General features: G+C 45.4%; 1 protein-coding gene across 1 annotated transcript in view; it reads right to left on the reverse strand.

Annotated features, from left to right (window-relative positions):
• Nucleotides 1-23,827, reverse strand: part of EML6 (EMAP like 6) — a 374,873-nt gene that overhangs the window by 32,423 nt on the left and 318,623 nt on the right. The window contains exons 30-35 of the mRNA XM_039531367.1: nucleotides 23,316-23,445; nucleotides 16,439-16,537; nucleotides 13,263-13,436; nucleotides 10,199-10,407; nucleotides 2,017-2,174; nucleotides 471-585 (exon numbers count right to left, since the gene is read on the reverse strand). Coding sequence (XP_039387301.1) covers nucleotides 471-585; nucleotides 2,017-2,174; nucleotides 10,199-10,407; nucleotides 13,263-13,436; nucleotides 16,439-16,537; nucleotides 23,316-23,445 — 885 coding nt within the window. The remainder of the gene's footprint in view (nucleotides 1-470; nucleotides 586-2,016; nucleotides 2,175-10,198; nucleotides 10,408-13,262; nucleotides 13,437-16,438; nucleotides 16,538-23,315; nucleotides 23,446-23,827) is intronic.

Below are 23,827 nucleotides of genomic sequence, written 5' to 3' on the forward strand. Positions count from 1 at the left end.
TTGTGAGTTCACTCCTTGAGGGGGCGATTTAGGGCAAAAATCTGTCTGGGGATTGGTTCTGCTTTAAGCAAGGCATTGGACTAGATGACCTCCTGAGGACCCTTCCAACCCTGATATTCTAAAAGGAATCTCTCTGAAGTTCCACATGCATTGATCTAAGCACAGAATTTGGCTCATAGAGGCACAGTTTTAGTCAGACTTCTAAAAATGTTCATACATCCCTTTGGAATTCATACCCCATATTTGGATGTGCAAATGGGCATGTAAATCAGGTAGATTAGTGCATGCAAACTGAGCTAGGTGCATATGCAAAATTTTTGCACATAAACTTAGAGGGGCCTCAGTGATTATCATCTCTTTGCTCTCTTCCTGCTCCTCCATGCAACAAGAACAACATCAAGAATAACATAGGGACTTCTTATGATGAGAGTAATAGGCAGTAAATTATAAAACTTTTCATGTTCACTCACTTTTCCTCTACAAACTGAGCGAACACACTCAATGAGCTGTCCTGTCTCAAGCTGAAATGCTCGGCAGCGCTTCATCTCCTGGTCCCACAATTTTACGGCACCGCCTTCTTTTGTCCTGAAAAAGAGCAAGTTGTCAAATATTATATGGAATTCTCCTTTCCCACTGACTGGAATTTATCAAATATGCAGATTTCAGTGCTAAAGTAGTACTTTTTAGAAATTATTGTTTAAATATCAAAACATATGCATAATCTCCTTGTCTTGTATTTAAAGAAGGCGCATTACTGTATTATGGCAAGGAAATAATAAAAATGAGTGTATCAAACCATCATTTTGCATATTTTCCAAAGCAGTGCTGCTACTACTACCACCACTACAATGATGTAAATGGCAAATAGGTTTTGTGATAAAATCAGGACAAATGGCTGCAAGGAAAGAGGAAAAAACAGACCCAGAAGGTTAAAAGGCCCTCTTCCCTATCAACTGGGGAGGGGTGACTACAGGTCAGTCAGGTTCAGCTGAGAAGTGGTTACCAGAGCTCAGTTAGGATCAGCTGAGTGGGAGTTACATGAGATCAATTAGGATTAGCTGAGTCCAACTAAGGGCTGCCTGAGACCTTTTTAAACTTCTCCCTTTCTGTGGGGAGAAGTGGGGTGAGAGAGAGAAGGAGTCAAGCTACCAGTAGGCAAGTAGCAGCAAGGAAGCAAGCCTCTCCAGGAGGAGAGGCTGCATTCCCTCCCAGAAGGGAGAAAAACAAGCCCAAAACACTGGCTAAGAGAAGCCCCTGTGCAGCCAAGAGGGACTGTTTTACTCCAAGCCCATCTCACCAAGGCTAAAAACAGCTGAGGCTGGTCAGACCAAGAAGGTGCCTTGCCACAATCTCTCTGTTAATTAATCTCAAACCACTATAGCATTGACTGTAAAAGTGGTCAACTCTGAAAAAAGTATGTTTGACTTCCGGAAAACAGAATATCTTGTAAATCAAAGATAAAGAAATGGTCAGAAGAGGGAGTCTGGAATTTGAGTAAACCTAACAATTATGACAAAAATGCTGCTGTCAGCCTCTACTATGCAGGAGGTCAGAAACCCCACAAAAAGAGGAGAGATTGCACAAAAGTTATGCCTGCTGCCATACTACAGCTCCTCTTGCTCCCCATTCCACTGTTGTGACCCACATCCTCCCCCCGTATTGTGTCATTTAGATTATAAGCTCTGTGGGGCAGGTACCTCTGCTTTTTATATATAGACGCTCCCCGAGTTACGTAAACCCAATGTACGCAAATCTGAGTTTACAGAAAAAGTTCCATAAGCTAGAAATAGGAGGGTTTTTTGGGGGGGAGGGGTGCGTAATGGTCGGAGATACATTTCCAACATATGCAAAATTTGAGTTACGTAAGGTGTTCCGGAACGGAACACTTGCGTAAATTGGGAAGTGTCTGTATCCATGAAGCACTGTGCACATCTAGGGTTTTGTATAAATAAAAATAATCATCTAATAATCTGACACAAACATAAACAATGTATTTTAGGAAGATGTGTATCTTACGGTCTTTCCTTCCCTCCAGTTACAATTAGTCCATCTCGAAGAGTTGTGTACATTGTAAACACTGGACCTGTATGAGCTTTTGCCACCAGTCTAACCAGAAAGTGATCCTTCCACACATAGACATCTCCATTTATGGCACCAGTAAACGTAAGGTTATTCTGTAACAAACAGAAACAATCTTCACTATAGAAATCATAAGTAACATTTTTACTGTTTCTTTAGGAAACTGAATTAAAACTTTCTTCTTGTCACTGTATTTTTCACAGAAAAATCAGCTATGATATAACCATAGTATGTTAGTAAAATCACATACTTTGGAAAAGAACAATTGCTTACCCTATAGTATCTGTGGTTCTTCAAGATGTTGTAGTCAATGTGGATTTCTCTGTAGGTGTACATATGCCTTGTGTGTACAAGACTGAAATTTGCAGTGTCCATTGGGGCCACACATTCACCCTCTGTCTGGTGTCTCCTTGTGTTCTCACATGAGGGAATAAAGGGTGAGGTGGCCACAACTCTCCTTCAATTGCTTTGCAATTAAAAGCCCATGTTAGATGAGGACGCTAAAAAGTGGGGATGGATGTCAGGTTGTGAGACCCATATCTACAACATCTCAAAAAACATAGTTACTGCCAGGTAAGTAGCCATTCTTTCTTCATCAACTGTGTGTCAGTGTGGGACCCACTGTAGATGACTACAGGATGGTGGGAGGGAGGAGTATCAGTTGAATAAGTCAGAGAATGATTGAAATACTACTCTCTCAAATGTCACATCTGCACTGTTCACCACATCAAAGGCATAATGTTTCACAAGAGTTAGTGTACTTCATGTTGTAACCTTGCAGAGCTCAGAGACTGGAACATTTCTGAAGCAGGCAATGCACACAGCTTGTGCTCTGGTGGACTGTGCCTTGATGATGAAAGGGAGAGGTTTATCAGACAGCTAAGAAGTGTAAATGCATTGTGTGATCCACTAGGAGATTCTCTGCAATGAGATGTCTTGGTCTTTGGATGAGCCAGAAATGGGCACAAAGAGGTCAGGGGAGACTGCCAAAATGGCTTGGCCTATTGATAGTAATACAGCAAGCTCTGGAAACATCCAGGATGTGTAATTTCTCCTCTCCCAGCATTGAGTGCAGCTGGGGAAGGAGACTTGCACAGTAATTCATTGGTTTAGGTGAAAGTCTGAGAGTATCTTAAGGATGAACTTGGGAGTGTGGTCTCATCACCACTGTGTCTTTACAGAAGGATGTGTAAGGTGGTCTGGTAAGAGAACCTGGAGCTCACTGACTTTCTGAGCTTATGGACACCAGGAAGACCATCTGAATGGTAAGGTAGTATATGCAGCCTTCTGACAGTGGTTCGGCAGATCCACGAGCTTCATGAGAATGATACTGAGGTCCCACCAAAGAACCAGGGGGTCAAAACACAGAGTCTGTAGAAGGCCTTTAAAGAACTTTGATACCATTGGATGTGAAAAGATTGTGTGCTTATGTAGCGAGTGATAGGTCAGTATTGTTGCTAGGTGGACTTGGAGAGAATTGAATGCCAGTGCCACCTTTTTTCAGGAGCAGCATAGAGTCCAGGTGTGATGAAGTGGGGGATTTTCTGGGGGTTTTCTGTGTTTTCCAGTGCTTTGCATGCACAGGGGGTGGGACTCAGTGTCCCCGGGTGTTACTGGTTTAACGAGGTGAGGGGAGAGGGAGTTTGTTGTTACAGAGGACCAGAGAGGGACTCGGGACCCTGGCTGATGGCCTGGAGGATGGAGACCCCAGCGACTGGTGACCTGGTGACCCAGAGACCCAGCTCAGGAGTTACAGCCGGTTCTGGCCAGTGGGAGGACAATGGGCTGCAGAGAGAGGACCCCGGTGACCTGACCAGCCAGTTCCAGCCAGAGGAGGGCTGAGAGGAGAGGAGACTCAGGCCTTCCTGTTTACGACCCTGTTTACCTGGAGAAAAGACAATGGACAGAGGGGGCTTGGGGCCGGGGATATCGGAGGCCCAGCTGGGAAGCAGGGGGGCTCGGGGGCTGGCGAGGGGAAGCAGGCAGAGCCCACCAGGATGCAGGGGGACTGGGATATGCTGTGCTGAGGGAGGCCAGGCCTGAGACCCTGAGAGTTTCCTGTGCTGTGTTCAACTCTCAATAAACCCTCTTGTTTTATGCTGGCTGAGAGTCACTCTGGTCTACAGAACAGGGTTGCATCAACCCCTTTTGGGGTGAGGAGGCCCGGGGGCTCCAGAGTGTGTGGACTCCCTGAGGGGGCCCACGGCGAGAGACAGACCTGCTAAGGCTCAGAGAGGTGAGGCTCCAGGAGGTGGAGGGGCCTGACCCCGAGAGAGAGTGGACCCCCGAGAAGGGCTGTCGCACTGAAAGGGGCACTCCCCATGGACCGCATGGGGCCAAGAGTGGGCACAATCTGTGAGTCCGTGACAACGTGGCAGCAGAGGATGGTTTGTGGATGCACCCTGTAGACGTTTTGCTGTGGGTGCAGGCGCTTTGCAGTGAGTGGCTGCCAGCAATAGAACGAGGGTGTTGAATGGAATCAGCCTGGAAATGGCCTAGAACCAGCTCCGTAAGAGCGACCTGGCAGGTCTGTGCAGGAAGAGAGGGCTGAGCGTGGGGAGGCTCACTAAGGAGCAGCTGATTGCTCAGCTTGTAGAGAATGACCAGTCTGAGGAACAGGCTCCAGACCCCAGGGGGGGCTCCCGGGGTGCCCAGTGAGCTGGGGAGTAGCCGTGGGGGGCAGTCTGTGTAGTGACCGGGAGGGTGTCAGACCCGACTCCCCAGTCAGCACAGGGAGACCCCAGTCAGGTTCCTCCCTCGAGGAGCTGCAGAAATTAGAGCTGGAGCTGAAAGCAAAGGAGCTGGCGCTGGAGGAGTGGAGGCTGGTGGACAGAGAGAGAGAACGAGAGGACCGTGTAGAACAGCGGAAGCACGAGTTGGTGATGGAGGAACGGCGGGCCAAGAGGGTCTGCCGCGGGGTAAGTGGGGAAGGGCCCCAAGATTCCAGTGTTGGGGGGACTCTAGACACCAAACTGCTGCCCCAGTTTAAGGGGGGGGGGAAATCTTGATGCCTATCTCACAGCCTTTGAGAAGGCTTGTGATCTGAACCAAATTGACCCCACAGACAGGCTGCGCTGTCTGACCCCCCTGCTGGGTCCCAAGGCCATAGAGGCGTTCAGCCAAATGGATGGTGTTGAGACGGGGACTACGACCTGTTCAAACAGGCCTTGCTGCTGAAGTTTGAACTGACCCCTGAGGCGTACAGGAAACAATTCCGGGGTGTACGCAAGACCTCAGGTGTCACTTACAAGGAGGTTGCCAACCTGCTGGGGGAATATCTCCGCAAGTGGGGGAAGGGCGCAGGTGCCACCACCACAGAGGATGTGTATAACCTGGTGGGGTTGGAGCAGCTGTATGACATCTGCCCGCCAGACCTTAAGATGTGGCTTGTGGACCGGAAGCCCAAGGACCTGCGCAGTGCACGGGCACTGGCAGATGAGTTTGTGGACAGCAGATCAGGGGCAGGAGGAAGGCCCACATTGGGGGCTCAGAAGGGGAGTCACCCAGAGAACTCTCAAAGGTGGGACTCCAGGAAGCCCAGCTCAGGGGTGGCCAGGAATGCCGGGGTGGGCCAAGCCCCCCCCCCCGCATGGGACTTGGGGGACCTGAAATGTAATTACTATGGCCAAAAGGGGCACAAGGTGGCCCAGTGCCTGAAGATGAAGGAAATGGTGGCCAAGCAGAACCTGTGGGGTGTTAACTGGGTGGAAGCCCACTGAGAGGGGGCACTGCTGGGCCAGGGGGCTGCAGTCGAGAGGACTGTGCCAGGGGGATGGGGACCGCCAGGCCAGGCCAGCACGGGAAGGCGGGGCCCCAGGTCCAGAGCGGCCGTACTCCATCTGCCGGGTGAGCATGGAACAGGCCCCGGGGGACAATCGCCACATCATCCCAATTGAGGTGGGGGGAAGGAGCGTCCAGGGGTTCTGGGACACGGGCGCGGAGGTGACACTGGCGCGGTCCGAGGTGGTGGACCCAGACCAGCTAGTGCCTGATCCTACATGACCCTGAGGGGAGTGTTCAGGCCCCCCGTTAAGGTGCCTGTAGTGAGGATACACCTGAAATGGGGGGCTAAGGAGGGACCCAAAGAGTGCCTGCCTACTGAGGTGCTGGCTGTGTGTGGGCAGTGGGAGGAGAAGGGAGAGGATCCCCTGGTGGGACTCCTCCCTGAGACTGGGGCTAACCCCTCGCTGGAATCAATTCCCCTCTCTCACCAGCTAACCCCTGCCCAGCAGGCAGAGATCAGAGAGGTGTTGCATTCATACCGGCAGCTGTTCTCCAACCGACCTGGGCTCACTAACCTGGCTGTCCCCTGGGTGGAGACAGGAACCAACCCTCCCATCAGGTGTTCCCCATTCAGGGTCACTGGGAAAACAGCCCAGGACCTGGAAAAAGAGGTCGGGGATATGCTGGCTTTAGGGGTGATCCAGCCGTCTGCCAGCCCCTGGGCCTCGCCGGTGGTGCTGGTCCCCAAGAAGGATGGGTCGCTCCGGTTCTGTGTGGACTATTGGAAGCTCAGTGCCATCATCGTGTCCGATGTCTACCCCATGCCTAGAACCGATGAGATCCTAGACAAGTTGGGGGGCGCCCGGTACCTCACTACCATGGATCTTACCAAAGGCTACTGGCAGGTGCCTTTGGACCCGGAAGCCAGGGTGAAGTCTGCCTTCACCACCCCAATAGGGCTCTTCGAGTTCCTGGTCCTGCCTTTCGGTCACAAGGGAGCACCTGCCACCTTCCAGCGCCTGGTGGATCAGTTGCTAAGGGGGATGGAGCACTTTGCTCTGGCGTATATTGACGATATCTGTGTCTTTAGCCAGACCTGGGAGGAACATGTGTCCCAGGTGAAGAGGGTGCTGGGTCGCCTCCAGGATGCAGGACTGACCATAAAAGCTGAAAAGTGCAAGGTGGGGATGGCGGAGGTTTCATACCTGGCCAAGGTGGAGGCGATCCAGGACTGGCCCACTCCCCAGACTAAGAAGCAGGTTCAGGCTTTCATTGGGATGGCGGGGTACTACCAGAGGTTTGTGCCTCACTTTAGCTCCCTGGCAGCTCCCCTCATGGAGCTGTGTAGGGAGGGAAAGCTGGACAAGATGGTCTGGACCAAGCAGTGCCAGAGGGCTCTCTGTGTGCTGAAGAGGGCACTTATCCAGGGCCCGGTGCTGGTAAACCCGGATTTTAGCAAACCCTTCCTGGCGTTCACCGATGCCTCGGACACAGGGCTAGGGGTGGTGATGATGCAAACTGATACTAAGGGGGAGAGGCACCCCATTGTGTACCTGAGCAAGAAGCTGCTGCCCCGGGAGCAGCACTATGCGGCCATAGAGAAGGAATGCCTGGCCATGGTGTGGGCCCTCAACAAACTGCAGCCGTATCTATTTGGGCGGCGCTTAACCTTGTACACGGACCATTCACCCTGACGTGGCTACATCCTGCTCCGTTCAGCCACGAAGGGGGGAGAGATGTGACGAAGTGGGGGGTTTTCTGGGGATTTTCTGTGTTTTCCAGTGGTTTGCATGCACAGGGGGTGGGACTCAGTGTCCCTGGGTGTTACTGGTTTAACGAGGTGAGGGGAGAGGGAGTTTGTTGTTACAGAGGACCGGAGAGGGATTCAGGACCCCGGCTGATGGCCTGGAGGATGGAGACCCCAGCGACTGGTGACCTGGTGACCCAGAGACCCAGCTCAGGAGTCACAACCGGTTCTGGCCAGTGGGAGGACAATGGGCTGCAGAGAGAGGACCCCGGTGACCTGACCAGCCAGTTCCAGCCAGAGGAGGGCTGAGAGGAGAGGAGACCCAGGCCTTCCTGTTTATGACCCTGTTCACCTGGAGAGAAGACAATGGACAGAGGGGGTTTGGGGCCAGGGATATCGGAGGCCCAGCTGGGAAGCAGGGAGGCTCGGGGGCTGGCGAGGGGAAGCAGGCAGAGCCCACCTGGCTGCAGGGGGACTGGGATATGCTGTGCTGAGGGAGGCCAGGCCTGAGGCCCTGAGAGTTTCCTGTGCTGTGTTCAACTCTCAATAAACCCTCTTGTTTTATGCTGGCTGAGAGTCACTCTGGTCTACAGAACAGGGTTGCATCAACCCCTTTGGGGGTGAGGAGGACCGGGGGGTCCAGACAGCGTGGACTCCCTGAGGGGGCCAATGGTGAGAGACAGACGTGCTAAGGCTCCAGGAGGTGGAGGGGCCTGACCCCGAGAGAGAGTGGACCCCCAAGAAGGGCTGTCGCACTGAAAGGGGCACCCCCCATGGACCGCACGGGGCCAAGAGTGGGCACGATCTGTGAGTCCATGACACCAGGATCTTTGGTATCAATGCCTCCACTGGGTTCAAACTGATTGCCTTGTATGGCAGTGAGCTGGATGAAGAGAGGCAGAAGAATATGATTTTCTCCCAGATAGGCTGAGTTGTCTTTGGGCACTCTTGCTCCACTTTGACTTCTCCTGTCCACAACTAAGGACCCTGGAGTTGGAGTGTGTGTAGAAGTCCTCAAATCACATTGAAGATACTTGGTACCTCAGTCCTTCATTTATGGGGAAGGCAATCCTAGCTTGACCAGAAGCTAACAGGATGTCAAATAGCTTGTGCGGGTTCTCTGATATGCACAAGTTGCCACTGAAATGATTTAATGTCATCAGACACTGGTACTTGTGTCACAAGATGAAGATGAGAGGTCCTTAGGTGGTGATAGGGGGTGTTGGGGTTACTCTGGCCCTGATTTGGTTCTTCCTGATTCTCTGGTGGCAGCAGTCTGCCCAGCAATGCGGAAGGGTAGAGTGACTTCTTCCTCTTGTCAAGTGTGGTGAAGACTGAGACAGTGGACCCCAGTAACCCAAATAGGGCCACAGTGGCCTGCTGTATTAGTACAGTTGACTTTCTAGGTAGCGGTCAATCTTATGCCAGTCCTGAAGAGCTGGTGGTGGCTGAATCCTGTAGGGGAATCAGGCAGGTGTCTCCATGGTGTTGACCACTGCCCTGAGGGAATAGGGTTCTGTACTTGAGGTTCAGTGCTCCCAGCAAACAATGCCCCTTTACAGGAAGTGGGTCTCAGTTTATAGAAGATATAATTTCTGTTGGAATCTCTCCATGAAATGAAAAGGTTGAACTGAGTTAACAGTACATTATTGCTTCTTTTTGTTGATTATTGTTCTCTACTGAATAAATAGTGATTAATAATTCTCAGTTTTGACTTGTCTGCAGGTGGACCTTCATGTATGAAAATAACTTTGTGATGACAAGTAATGGGGTTACACCTTGGAACTTTTGTAATGAGAAATAATTAATAGTATAGTCTACAACAGCTGTGGTTTTGGGCCTTATTCTCCACTGCATTATTCCAGTTTTACAACACTGTAATTCCATGAAATCAAAGGGAGCAGTTGGGTGCTAGGCACATTTGACAATAAGGACGCTTATTTGGGCACCTAACTGAGGATTTAGGAGCCTACCTTTATGCACCTGTATTTAAAACCTTGGCCCTGTTGTTTAGCATGTTTAAGGGCAGGTTTAGTGTTACCATTGGTGTCTTGTATAGATTATGCCTGTCCCTGGCATAAGAATAATCTGCATGGGGTTTCTGCAGGAGGCAGAGACTGAATAAGATCTTGGTCTCACATTAACACTCCATTTTCAGTGCTAATGCACATCTGTGTGTGCCCTTAAAATCAAATTCAACCATTAAATTGTTCCCTAATGAACACACAGGAAGGACTATACAGTGTCATCACAAGCTAGATCACTACAGTATGTCACATATAACATCATGGGAAATTTTTTTTTATAAAATCTCATCACAAAATTAAATATTTAATTTTTCTAAATTAACTGCTCATCTGCTAAATAATTTAGGTACTGGAAATAAAAAACACATCAAGAGATGTCCCAGGTAAGCACTAATATTCCAAAGGACATTTATTATGGGACAAATTGTAGTTCAAGAAGACCCCCGCAATGTTCTGAGGACCATTTAAAAGTCCCAAGTTAAGGGTTTAAGTGTGAAGTAAAGGTTCACAGAGCCTTGCATGGGTCACCCACATTGGAGTGAATTTCATCCAAACTGGCATTGATACTTTTGGGTTTTAATAAAAAATTACTGAAATTTCATAACAAGCAATTTGAACTCACAGCTCCGAAGGCAACAGAAAGCATGGTTTGCATTTTAGCATCTTCCCTGGAACCAACGACTCCTTTTTTATAAAGTAAAGCACTGCCAGCTAGTGTCCAGAACTTCATGTGTTTTACCCCAACAGACACAAACTGAGTATCTGAATCCGGGCGGAACTCTACAACAAATATTCTCTCCAGATGTCCTCCTCTGCTAGCCACTTTAGCCCCTGTTTTAAATTAAGAAGACATTAAAAATAAAGCTAAAGTTACTTGCAAAATTAATCTTCCATGTACTTTTATAAAAATAAGTTGACTAGTACTACTGGATGGCTTAGGGCACTACTTCCCAGATACCAAAAGATGAGTCTCTGTTCAGGAAAAGAAATAAACGCACCCACCTTGCACCATTGCTTAATTTAGTTTAATTTATACATCTTGCAAGCCCTCTGTCCCCGGCTAGCCCTTTACAACACCCACACTTAAGAAATGTTGTTGTGCAGACAAATGGATCCTACTTTCAAAATTCTTTGGCTCTGGGCACATGCAGTGCATGCATATCCACAGTAGAATACACATAGGGACCAGTACTCAAAGAAGAACACTAGTTTAGGGGTCACTCTACCTCTGATAGTAAGAGCCATGCTATGAACTGCTAACTGCAGGCATGCCAGGTCAAAACACTAAAAAATAAAATCAGAACCATTTGAGACATGGCCCCTTTAAAGACTGCAGTGCCTATAAGTCAAATGCAATTATACTTTGGGATTTAAGGGTTTTAATCCATACCAGATACAAAGAAAAGACTTTTTAATATCAGGCTTGTAGAGAAGAACCTCATAGGGATGGATATGCAGGAGTGGGGAAAATAGTGGCAGATTGAGTGAAGTACCCTGGCTGTGAGTGATTACGAACAGACTCTCAGCCTGATTGGAATTATCACTGATCTACTTACTGCAGGGTTGAAAACTAAACCTTATGGAGCCATTAAGATCACTGACCATTGTCAGTCTGACAGCTACAGCAATTTCCTGCAATATCTTTGTGAGATCTTATTGAATTAGGTTTAAATAGCTTTGGAGTCTATTGGATTATAAATACAAAGTTTATGTATTATTGTGGGATTGTATGTAACTTCTCTAGGGAGGAAAGCTGGCCAACATAAACCCTAAGAAGTGTTATAAGCTTCAAAGAACTACAGTAGATTCCACTTAATAGCAACCAACCATTGACAACTTATTATTTAGTTGACAAATTGTCAAGATATTGACAACTTCCAGTTCATAGCAACATTTTGCTGGAAACCAATCTTGTCCTATTGACTTTAATGGTAATGGGATTTGGATATTGGCAATGGCATGCCTCTTATTAACAACATTTTTTGGAAGATAGGTGCAGACTTCCTTCTGGGGCTGCAGCCCCACAAACCTGCCTATGCACAGAGACTGCACAGGAAGTAAAGGGCTGTGGGCTGGGAAAGGAGGCTGTGGGCAGGGCAGTAGCATGGAGGGGACAGCAGCCCAGATGCTGGAGCTGCACAGTATCTCTCCAAGCTGTGTCCTGCCAGGAAGGGAGGCTGCACCAAAGAAAAGATGTGCTGAGCCCCAACCCCCAGAGAGTATAGGGAGAAGTATCCCCAGCTCCCCTGCTCTCTGTAGAAAGCCCCAGCAACTGGGTTGCAGGTCCCCCTCACTGCTGCTGCCCTGACTGCAGGCAGGCTTGCAGGGCTCCCGCCAGGGAAGGCATATCCCAGAACTTCCTTTCCTGGCTAAAGCCCCACAAATCTTCTGACTGCTTATTAGCAACTGCTGGATAATTGCAATTTTTTGCTGGCAACTGAGAGGTTGCTGAGGGGAGAAGAATCATTTTTTTAAACAATACGCCAGACAAAGAACTTTTGGGACAATGTTAAATGGGTGTTCTAGGAAATACTTGGAGGGAGGGGCATGCAAATTCCCACTTTGGGACCCAACCTTGTTTGAAGCTATGCCCTGAGGAAAGAACCATTGTCTGACTGATTCAATCTCTGAAGATCAAAGACCCAAGCAGTCTAAAGGCCAACTTATGCATAGGTGTTCTTGTTCTGAGCAAAATGCTGTTATGAACTTGTAAACACAGAAAACCCGTGTGGGGTTTGAAGAACTGATCACCTACCTTGCTGGAGCAGGGGGTGATCTCTGGTACGCTTATTAGCATGCGTGCAGGTTTGTTTATTGTTTTTAGTATATTTTATCTGTAAAACTTTCATTTTAAGAATAAATGTACTTGTTTAGCTGTGTGGTAACTTACAGCTGTGACAATTATTCTGTTTTTAGCCTCTGGAGAGAAAGCAAAGTGCAGACACAGGCCTTTTTAGGTAGTCTGGCTTGCTAGGGAACTCACAGTGTAGGCAGGGAACTATGCAACTTAGAAAAACCCTGGTCAGGAGGGAGAGAGACATGGATCTCTGCCCAAGAAAGCTGAGGCCCTGGGAGCCTAAACTGGTTGCCCTTGCTAGACCATGTTAAAAAAATACAGGTGCAGTTGCCTTGAACTGTGACATTCTGGAGCACCATTAATCAAGGGTACAAGTGGAAAGCCAAACAGGAGCCTCCCTCCATAACAAATGAAGGAAGCAACAATTCCTAGTGTGTGGTCTTCTCCTAGAGTTAAGATCAGAGGCCAGTATTTCTTGTGCAGAAAGTGTCAAAGAGATCCATTTCCCACATCTCGCACTGGAAGATCTGATGAAAACTTCCCTGATTTAAGGACCACTAATGAGGTTCTATTAATTACTGACAGAGTCTGCAGTCACATTCTTCTCTGCTAGATAAGCTGAAACCAGGAATTGTATTACAGAACAGAGCCCTCTCCCACATCTATTGGGTTTCTCGACATATGATGTATACCCTTGTGTAATCCCTGTGTACTAGGCTGAATTTCACCTTGATGATAGTTATATGAATTTATTGAAGATAGAATGGACCACTTAGTACAGAAGAGTTGTCGTCTGATTTATCTGTGTCACACATGGGGCTAATCACAAAGTCTTGACCGACAAAGTAAATAATTGCAAATAATAAAGAGCTAGGGGCTCTAGATTTACCTTCTTGCCACCTCCACACAATGATAGTATGTTCTGGATCGACTCCTACTGACACCAGAAGTTTGCCAGTAGCACTGAAGTTAATATAGTTGACTCCTTTGGCATGGAAGCATCGCAGCATAGAAAGAGTCTGCTTATTCATAGCATCCCATACATGAATAGAAGGAGTTGTACCTTAATGCAAAGATATGCATTAAAATGGCATTAATTCAATTTGTGAAGGCTTCAATGTAAAATAAGAATTTTCAAGAACAGGGCATTAAAAACATTTTTTAAAAGATTAAGAACCACACAACTTAAAAACTTAATAACTTATGAAACATAGGGAAAAATTACTGTAGTTCATGAAATAAGACAAATTCTAAATGATCAACAAAACACTCATGGAAAACCTCATGCAAAATAAACTGTCTGTAGATGTTTTTACTTGTATCCGCAATTCACACAGATACAACCAGCTAACATGAAACTTTTACATAATTATGTTGACTAGAACTCACAAAACAGCCTTACCTGGAAATTCTGTTATATCACCTGCATTGTGAGAGCAACAGCAAATGAGGAAGAACCAAGGGAAAACGATAGCTGAAATAAGTCATGTTTCTAATGCTGAACTCAGCATCAGCACCAGAAGGAAGCACAAAATTAAAAATTTGAAAATGGATATGGATTAAATAAACAAAATAAAAAAGCAAGAATACTGTTGATGTTCTTTAGGAACACTGTCTTTTATACACAAATATAAAACAACAATATTGATTGCTTTCTCTGTTTTAAATAAGGCATTTAATGCCAGAGCTGTGCAGGCCTTTTTACATTAAGTGATTTTTACACTAAAATGTGTCAATAATTATGTAGATCAAAAGTCAGAAACACTGATTTTATGGGTTCTTTATTAAACAATGACAGAAAAGAAGAAAGGGGCTGTTCTGAAAAATTTTGTTTTTCATTCCATCCCATCACAGGAATCTAGCTGAGAAAAATGTACATGTATTTTATTATAAGGAATGTGTGAGTATAACAGGTCCTAAACATATTTTTAAAAGGGCTCAGAAAAAATATGCAATTTGGGTTCTATTTCAAAATTTAGGACATGATAGCTTTTACTATCTCCAAGATACTATGAGTGAATGTTGAAATATGGTGAATTGTTTTCCAAATATAAGAAATTGAAACTTAGGTCCCAATGAAGTCATGGGTAAGTGTTACTCTGATGAGAGTTACATGAAAATGCCCTTGTGACCCCAAATATCAGGAGAGAAATACAGGGTGAGATTCTCCTTTCACTTAAACTGGTGACTTCAATTGGATTACTCACATGAATAAAATTACACACAAGCTTAAGTCTTTGTAGAACTGAGCTCTTCTTTAGCATTGTTGCATGAACTGCAGAGTCAACTATTCTGTCAGATGAGATCTTAAGTTAAACACATACTGCTTTCTGTGGGCATTAAAGTTTCCACTGCACTTTTTGTAAATGTTCTCATATTTCTCTTCTCCTTAGTGTTGTGCAGCAGGTTGTGCTATGGTTCACTCCAGAAGTGAATGCATTTCAGAGAGCTCATATATAGCTAGTGTATAATGCACTTTGGGTCCCTTCAGGATAAAAAGTGTTATACACATGTAAATTATTATTATAGAATATTATTAATGTATTTAACTAGACACTGTGGATTCACCTGAATGAGATAGAGGCAGACAAAGTGAGACCAATAGGGAAAAGGCATTTTTTCTTTTTAAATGTTATAAAAACTCTGAGAAGACAACAGCAAATAGAATGTGTCTGTTTTTTGCTGAACTGTTTCCCCCAATGTATAAAATAAGATTTGCTCCTGGCCTGAAACCTTTTTATTCTGAGTTTTAGCCCAGGATGCATTTACAGGTAAGTTCTAGTCTTCTATAAATAGAGATTTCTAATGGAAAGGCTGACAGCGGCTGAACATTAGCAGGAATAGCATGTGAATTTTAATAACAAAACAATGAATAAAGAAACTGCAAAATCTTCCTTAGCAATAGCACACCAGGTACTCTTTTGACAGAAGTAAAAGAATTCAGTGTAGTAGTTTTTTTGAATATTTTTCCTAATAGTAATAGTTTGAACTTGTATTTCAAATAAGGCTAATAGATAGCTAAATATATTTTCCCTACCTTTGAGGCCGCTAAATAACCAAATTTGTATTAATTTCAGTGAGAACCAATCATGCTCAGAACCTCACAACTGGCAAGGACTATTTGTCAAGGTGTTGCTATATTGACATTTCCCTGTCTCACTGTTAAGGTTGATTAGTATAAAAGTTATGGGTTTGAGTCTTCTCTCACTTACTGTCGTGTAAAATCAGGAGTAACTGCAAATTTCAGTGGAGTTACTTACAGCAGTGTTAAATTAGTGAAAAGGGAAATCAGACCCTATTTTTCTATTTTTAAGTTTGCATCTGAGGGGGCTTGATCATGCAGCTCTTAGTCCTGTGAGTAACCCACCGGGACCACTCATGTGAATAAAGATTACTCACATAAGTAAGATTTCAGAATTGGGCCTTAGGGGCTCAAACTTTTTTTTACTGCTAAAGGGAGTTCTTTGCAGTTTTCTCTTATCTGCATCACTTTCTGAGGTTTTATGAAGGTGGTTTCATTATAATGCTTTCATTGTTCAGGAATGTCTTTGTAATACTGTTAATTATCAGAGGGGTAGCCGTGTTAGTCTGGTTCTTTAAAAAGCAACAAAGAGTCCTGTGGCACCTTATAGACTAACGGATGTATTGGAGCATAAGCTTTCGTGGGATGCATGTGAGTTCTGTTAGTCTATAAGGTGCCACAGGACTCTTTGTTGTTTGTTATACTGCTGAACAGTGGCTTGGTGAGACCAATAAAGTGGGCTCTTTATAAATGAGAGGATTACCAGCAATACTAGCAGTCCTATTAATTTTTTTTGTTTTTCACACTATTATAAGACATGATATCCCATGATCTAAAATTCAGTGCTCACAATTAGAGATGACAGACATTTAAATAATAAGAAAATGCTAAAAGTTGGTGATCTCATTAAGGGTGAAAGGATAATCTGGGGAAAGTAACTCTGATAATTCTCAGATTTCTAAATATGAACGCACCCAGCCCCAATTAATCAGTCCTCCGGACAAATTTTAAGTAATACTTTGTTAATATGGAGAATCACTTACCAATCTGGCTGGTAGCCACAACATTTTTATATTTCGGGTGCTGGTTCACAGTGAGGCAGAGAATATCATCGGTATGCTCCAGATAGAAACTCTGACTTCCTAAGAAAATTCAAATAAGGTTTTATTAAAAATAGTATTTCAGCAATGGCAGTGAAGAATTTTTCCAGCAATCCATTCCTATGGGCCACACTAAATGATCAAGGGGAAGGATGGGAGGCAGGGCAATCATTACTTAAAATACAGCACAAACTTGCTGTAAAAAGAGTTTTAAAACTGTTCACAAAAAGACTGCTCTTTTTCAAATAGTTACAATCAAGGATAACTAGGGAGCAGCCCAAGGGCCACAGCCTGTAGCCACCATCTCCCTATAACTTCAGGGCAAGAACAAAGTTGATCAATGGATAGCTCAGATCTCTTTCTTAAGTGGAGAAACCTGTGAGAGGGGACCCGAGGAACACTAAAGCTTTGTGAAGTTCATTTAGCAAATTATCCCCTCAAGGATGACTTTGAATGGAGAGGGGAAAATACTGTAGATGGGATAATGCCTCCCAACCCCACAGATACTGGGGATGCACTGGGAAGGACATTCCCAAAGCAATGGAGACACGATGGCTCAGATGGCTCTCCTTTCTTCCTGGCAGGAAGAGCCTTAAGATGTACTGCTGACATTATCTTTGTTCCCTCTGGCTACCCAGTAGCAATTACAGACTGGGACCTTGTCTTTACTACAGTTTTGTTAACAAAACAGTGGAGGTATACACACTACAATGCTCTTTTCACTGACAAAACTCTCCTGCTTTGCCAACAAAATAAAACCTCAACAAGAGGCGTAGAGCTTTTTGTGGCAAATTACATTGACAAAGTGTCAGTGTAGACACTGCGCTTGGCTATGTTGCTGTAAATAGCCTTCAGGAGGTGTCCCACAATGCCTACACTGACCGTTCTGGTCAGCAGTTTGAACTCCGCTGCCCTGCATTCAGGTACACAGGCATCTGCCCCTTCCCCTTTAAATTTTTGAAATTCCACTATCTGTTTAGCGTGGACAGCTCACATCGCAACTTCCCAGATGACACAAAACATTGTCCTGTTTGGAGCACACCTGAATTGTTGGATCTGCTGGTACTGTTCCCAGCTCTGCTCCAGCCATAGAAACTTTGATACCTATGTCAGATTTCTCATGGCTGTTGAGTAAGGGCTACAAACAGGAAACACATCAGTGCTGTGTGAAGATAAAGGAGCTGGGGCAGGCATACCAGAAGGCAAGGGAGTCAAACTGTTGCTCTGGTACTGTGCTGAAGACCTGCCAATTCTATAAGGAGTTGGACGCTATCTTTGGCAGCAATGTTATACCAATAGAATAAAAACCAGCAGGATAAGGGGGATAAGGCAAAGATGCCACATTTACTGTAAATATAATAATAAAGCAAAAGATAAAAGCAAACAACATTGTTTAACTACTTATTCCTATCACTACTTATTCCTTATACACACACACACATATATATATATATTCATTCACACAATCATTCATTCAAGTTCTGTATAGGTGTTATAGTTAACAGCCTAGAAGTTGCTCATGCCAAGTTACTGGCCAGGTACCTTGGTCATGAGGATGGAGCCGAGTCTGTGTCAGATGCACCTGATGCTCCTGGAGGTTGGCAGCAGAACCAAAGACTCAAAGTCCTCAGTCTTTAGAGCTCATTCTTATAGGAATTAATTCCTATGTTAGTCTATGGGAGCTGTTTCATCCTGCTGTTGCTGACTCAATCAGCAGATGGCACATTCCTGGTGGCTCCACACGGTCCAAAGTTTGTGTTTCTCATCCTTCCAGGTGTTGGGGTGGATCCCAGTTTACCCTCCGGGGGTTGTCTGGTGGGCCACTTGACACATTCTTCGGCCGATGGATACTCCCTTTCTAGGCTGGCACTTCCCTAACCATTCATGCACATCAAGCATTCATCAACATACATTCCATATCTTAACCATATTTTAATTTACTGTCTCTACCACTTTTGGGGTGTGTGTTAATTCATTTGAGACTCCCGGCCCTGTAATTACAGAGGGTGGGGGGTCTGTTTGTTTACATTGTATCAATTACAGCTTAAGGCTAGCATAGTGTTTACTTCAAGAACAAAGTCAATTAACTTGTTTGTAAGTTTTACATAGTAATAGAGTATCTTTCACAGGACAGATACGATCAATGGTTTCTACAGACAGGAGCTTACAAGTTTTAACAGAAGAACTAAAAGATTTTAGTACTTGGTGAAACTGGGGGGGTCACTGTCACTTGGGGGAATCACTGTTAGTACCTTCTTTAATATCCCTACAGCAACGCCACCTGCACCACCAAGAGACCCAGGATACTTTGTGGGGATGGGGCTGGAGACAGCGGACAGTGGGCTCAATCCTGAGGACGAAGTGGTGGATGAGAAGGTCAAGTTGGAGGACAAGATGAACAGGTGACAGGCTTGTCTGGTACTGTGGTGAGCCAGGACCTCTTCTCAGTCCAGGGGGGTTTGAGCCAGTCCCAGTACTCCATCTATGGTGCACATGATGCAGGAGATGGGAGCTGTGGTAACTAGTCTTTTGAGTTGATGCTGCTCCTTGAGGTAGAGCTGCTCCTTGAGGTACAGTTGTCCTTTGCTTTGCTATATGATAAAAGTGGGTTAAGGGATAGAAATGTACAAGACTAGCTGCGCTGGCGTGTGCTTCACATTCCCCTGTGCAGCTACGCAGTAGGATGGAACATGTGTTAATGCACACTGAGATTTCACAGGAATCCTCCAGAGAGATCTCTAGGAAACTTTATTGCAGGTACTTGCCAATCCTCTGCTGAAGGTTCCTTGGCAGAGCTGCTTTGTTCCTTCCTCCATTGTGGGAAACTTTCCCGCCCCAACTGGCAATCATCTGTGCAGGGACCAAAGTGGCACACAATGAGCAGTATATGGACCCAGTCTGAAGCCGCATGCATACAGGAGATGCACCCTTGCTTACCCTCATGATATTGGCTTCAATGACCCCTGCCTGTTGAAAATGGTGGCAGAATTTGTAATTTTATCCCTACTCCCTTGCAGTGATCCTTAAAAAAAAACACCTAGACCCTTTGCCCCATCTTAAGCGCCCCCCCCCCCCCCGCCTCTGTCAGGCAAACTCACCATGTTTATGGTGTTCGCCAAGCTGTGTGTTTGCCAAGGGACAGTGAAAAACTGATTCATATTTTAAAAGAGGTGTATTTTACTGTAACGATTCAGTGCTGCAATAACCATCATGCTTCTGTTTCTTGTGCTTATGCAGATGTGGCCTTCAAAGAACCCCCTACACACCAGTGGGAGTGCCTCTGCCAGATAAGGAGGACATGTTTTGAGAGGTGCACCAATCCTCAGATGCCAAAAAACAAGAACACAGGGCATGGAGAGAGACTTTAAATGAAAATTAGAAATTAGAAGGCAGGGTGGTAAGGAGAGCCAGGAGAGCGCCTGCATAGATGATAAATGTGATAGAGGAGCAAACGGAGATGTCGAAGTCCCTAATCGTACTGCAGGCAGAATATATGCATGCTCACCCCCACAGCTGATACGGCACTGCTTGCCACATCCTCCCCAAACTGCTCCCACCCATTCTTTTCATCTTCCTGGCCCGTCTCAGTACCCCATTCACCCCACTTCTTCAGACAGCTTCCAAAATGATAGCTGGAGTTATACACAGCTATTAGAGCCTATATCAGGACACTGCCCTTCACTGTTATCTCTCTTTCCACCAAGAATTTTCTGTGTGTTGTTAATTTACTTTTACAAAAACATACTCTCTGAAAGATAATCTTTATTTGTATCCTACAAACGGTGGTTGCTGCTGGAATTAATATACAGTAGCAATTGGAACATCTGCAGACTACAAATTATGGGCAGGAATCATCAAAATTTTCATGAAAGGCAGCAAGTTAACAAAGCATGATAGAGTGCTATATAAAAAGACTTACATTACTGGTGCTCATTGTCAAAATGGTGCCTTAAAGTCTCCTTGATTCAAATAGCCTCCTATTGTGCCCCTCTAATAGCCTTGGTATCCGGCTGCTCAAAATCAGCTGCCAGGTGATCTGCCTCTGTGCTCCATCCATTCCTGGGGGATACTTTTTACTCTTAGTCTCACAATATTATGGAACACACAGAAGGCTGCTATGACCATGGGAATATTTTCCTCATTTAGGTCAAACCTGCCATAAAGGCAGCCCCAGCGTGCTTTTAATCTGTCAAACGCACATTCAACGGTCATTCTGCACCTGCTTAGCCTATTCTTGAAGTGCTCCTTGCGTCTGTCCAGGTTTCCAGTGTAAGGCTTCATGAGCCATGGGAGCAAGGAGTATGCTGGGTCTCCCAAGCTCACTATGGGCATTTCAACATCCCCCATTGGAATCTTCTGGTCTGGAAATAAAGTCCCTGCTTGCAGCTTTCTGTACACGCCAGTGTTCCTGAAGATGTATGAGTCCTGCATCTTTCCCTGACCACCTCGTGTTGATGTCAGTGAAACGACCACGGTGATCCACAAGCATCTGCACTACCATAGAGAAGTACCCCTTTCTATAGATGTACTCTGTCGCAAGATGGTCCAGGGCCAAGATTGGGATATGCTAGTCATCTATCACCCCACCGCAGTTAGGGAATCCCATTGCTGTAAAGCAATCCACTATTTCACACACATTGCCAAGAGTCATAGTTCTTTGTAGCAGGGTGTGATTAATGGCCCTGCACACTTGTGTTAACGCAACCCCAACAGTAGACTTCCTAACTCCAGACCGATACATGACTGACTGATAGCAGTCTGGAGTTGCCAGTTTCCACACAGTGATTGCCATGCACTTCTCCACCAAGAGAGCTGCTCTCATTTTGGTGTCCTTGTGCTGCAGTGCTGAGGCGAGCTCCACACACAGTTCCAGGAAGGTGGCTTTCTACATCCAAAAGTTCTGCAGCCACCTCTCATCATCCCAGACCTGCATAATGATGCGATCCCATCACTCCGTGCTTGTTTCCCAAGCTCAAAAGCAATGGTCCACCATGTGCAGGTGCTCCATCAATGCCAAAAGTGGTGTTTCTTTCCATGGCGCACAGCAGATGAGGCACCTTGGATGCCTGTTTGGATTGGGTGCTCATGATATATGGAATGAGCAGCCACTACGTGTGCATAACAGTGACCACAACAATAGAGAGCAATGCAAGATCCATCCTTTCAGACAGAGATGGCGGGTGCACAGTAATCAGGGATCATTAAAAATGGCATGAAATGCAGTCAGAAGCCCATGGAATGATGGGATAGAAAAAACATTGAGCCCACGCTCATGATGCACTGTGATCCACTCCACCTTCCCACAACTCCTTGCTGCAGAAGGTGGTGAGTAGCACAGTGGAATAGCTATCCACAGTGCACTGCTCTCACTGTCAATGCTAGCGCACCAAATGAGGACACGCTCCGCCAACAGAAGGAACGTTGTGTGAACATGCACAAGCGATATAATTATATCGTTTTTTGATTGTCGGAGTAACTTGTGTCGACAAAACTCTAGTGTAGACAAGGCCTGGGACTGAGAGGGAGTAAATACAGCTAAAAGCAGCATTAACTCCCAAGTGTATTTCTCCATGGAAATCTGAGGCATATGAAAGGGTTGGGGCTAGTGCTTAATTTGTGCCAGCGCTTGCCAAGGCTGAGCCCTGACACCTCTAGGCTTGGCAGTTCATAGCCCCAGCACCTCTAAGCTTGCCATGTCAGTTATAAAGGAAAAAAACTGCTTGAGCCTCAGCACCTCTTTCATTACAAATTAAGCACTGGTTGGGGCTGTGGAGCATGGCCAGACTTCTCCTTGCGCCTCCTCCTGTTTGTTATATGAAGGAAGGTTGTTTTCTTATCCTCTCCAAAACACAACATACACACATTGTGCAAATGCGTAAAAACTACTCTTTTCCTGGGATTTGATTGTGTTAAAAAAGTAACTCAAAATGAAACAGGTTGGGCTCTTCCTGGGGTTCATTCCTGAGGACTGTTCAGCCCTAGGGTTACTGTATGTCTTGGTTTTCCCAGACATTGCCTCTTTTTTGAGCTTCCTTTATCTCTCTGGGTGGATTTTTCAAACAACAGGAAATATCCAGGATTTCTGCAGATAGACAAGCTGCAGCTCAGAAAGTGCCCCAGTAGGTCCTCTACTTTGTTGTTTACTCCCCTGCATCCACAGCTGATTGGTCCATTCCCCTGAAAGCCACAGCTCCTGTATCCCACCCACTGAGGCCCCAGTTCCCATCCCTGGGGTGGAGGTCTTGCAGGAATGTGGTGATTGATGGCTGGCGCTGTGTCTTGAGCTTGTGCTAGCCACCTTGCCACCATGACAGGGCGTGACATTGCTCCCCATCTCCAGTGAGTACCCATGCCACAGGTACCCCTTCTAGCTCTCCCAACTATACTCCCACAGGCTCCCTCTTTTTGGGAACCTGAAATATGGTAACCCTATTCAACTCAACCCTAGGCCCTTTTTCCTAGAGAGCCACTACCATGTCTCTTATATTCAGGGTGTATTTTAACAAGGGGCAATCACAAAAGCCTGCAAGGATTTGCATAGCATCTCTCACAGGAGCTACATCTGCTCACAGGAACAGGGTGGCTTCACAAAAAACAGTGGAACCCTATTACATTCATACTACAGTATAGTAACCAACAACTATAGGCTAATTTACATGAATTCCCTACCAGGATACAAAAAGAAAACAGATATGTAGAAAATGACAAAATTATGATTGTTGAATGAAAAGGTTGTCTTGGCCATAGATTTTTTTGTTTGTGTTTTTGGGGATTTGTTTTTGTTTTTTTAATTTCACAGTACTGTTTCATTGTGAATTACCCGTGGAAAGATTTTGAACTATGCCTGCTGCAGCTGTGTGGAAAATAATATCAGCACCATCATTGAGGTAATGAAGGTTGTTGCGACAATCAAATCCTCTGTATCCAAAAACATGGTCTAAAGCCAGCTCCTAGTTAAGTAAAGAAAAAAGATTAGATAGTGGAATAAAAACAAAGAAGGGAGTTACAAACAATGTTTGGATCAGATAAAGTGGGGTGCTAAACCAATTAGACAAGCAAATATTTTGGGAGGCAAAGAAATAATTAAACAATAATTAGTAAAATTTTCCTATTCTACTATTTTGCGGATGATATTTTCATTGGCTATCTACAATACTACTGGCTGATTAGACCACTGAATTCATATTCTGATTCTTAAATAAATCAGTCAGCTATAAACTGGCTGTTTCTTTAAGGTCTATTCAAGATAAATTTAAGGTCAACAAACATCTACATTTATCTTTCACCCAAATTAATACAAGGAATTTACAGTGCAAAAGTTATGTTCAAAAA

This window comes from Mauremys reevesii, linkage group 3, assembly GCF_016161935.1.
Source record: "Mauremys reevesii isolate NIE-2019 linkage group 3, ASM1616193v1, whole genome shotgun sequence".
Lineage (NCBI taxonomy): Eukaryota > Metazoa > Chordata > Testudines > Geoemydidae > Mauremys > Mauremys reevesii.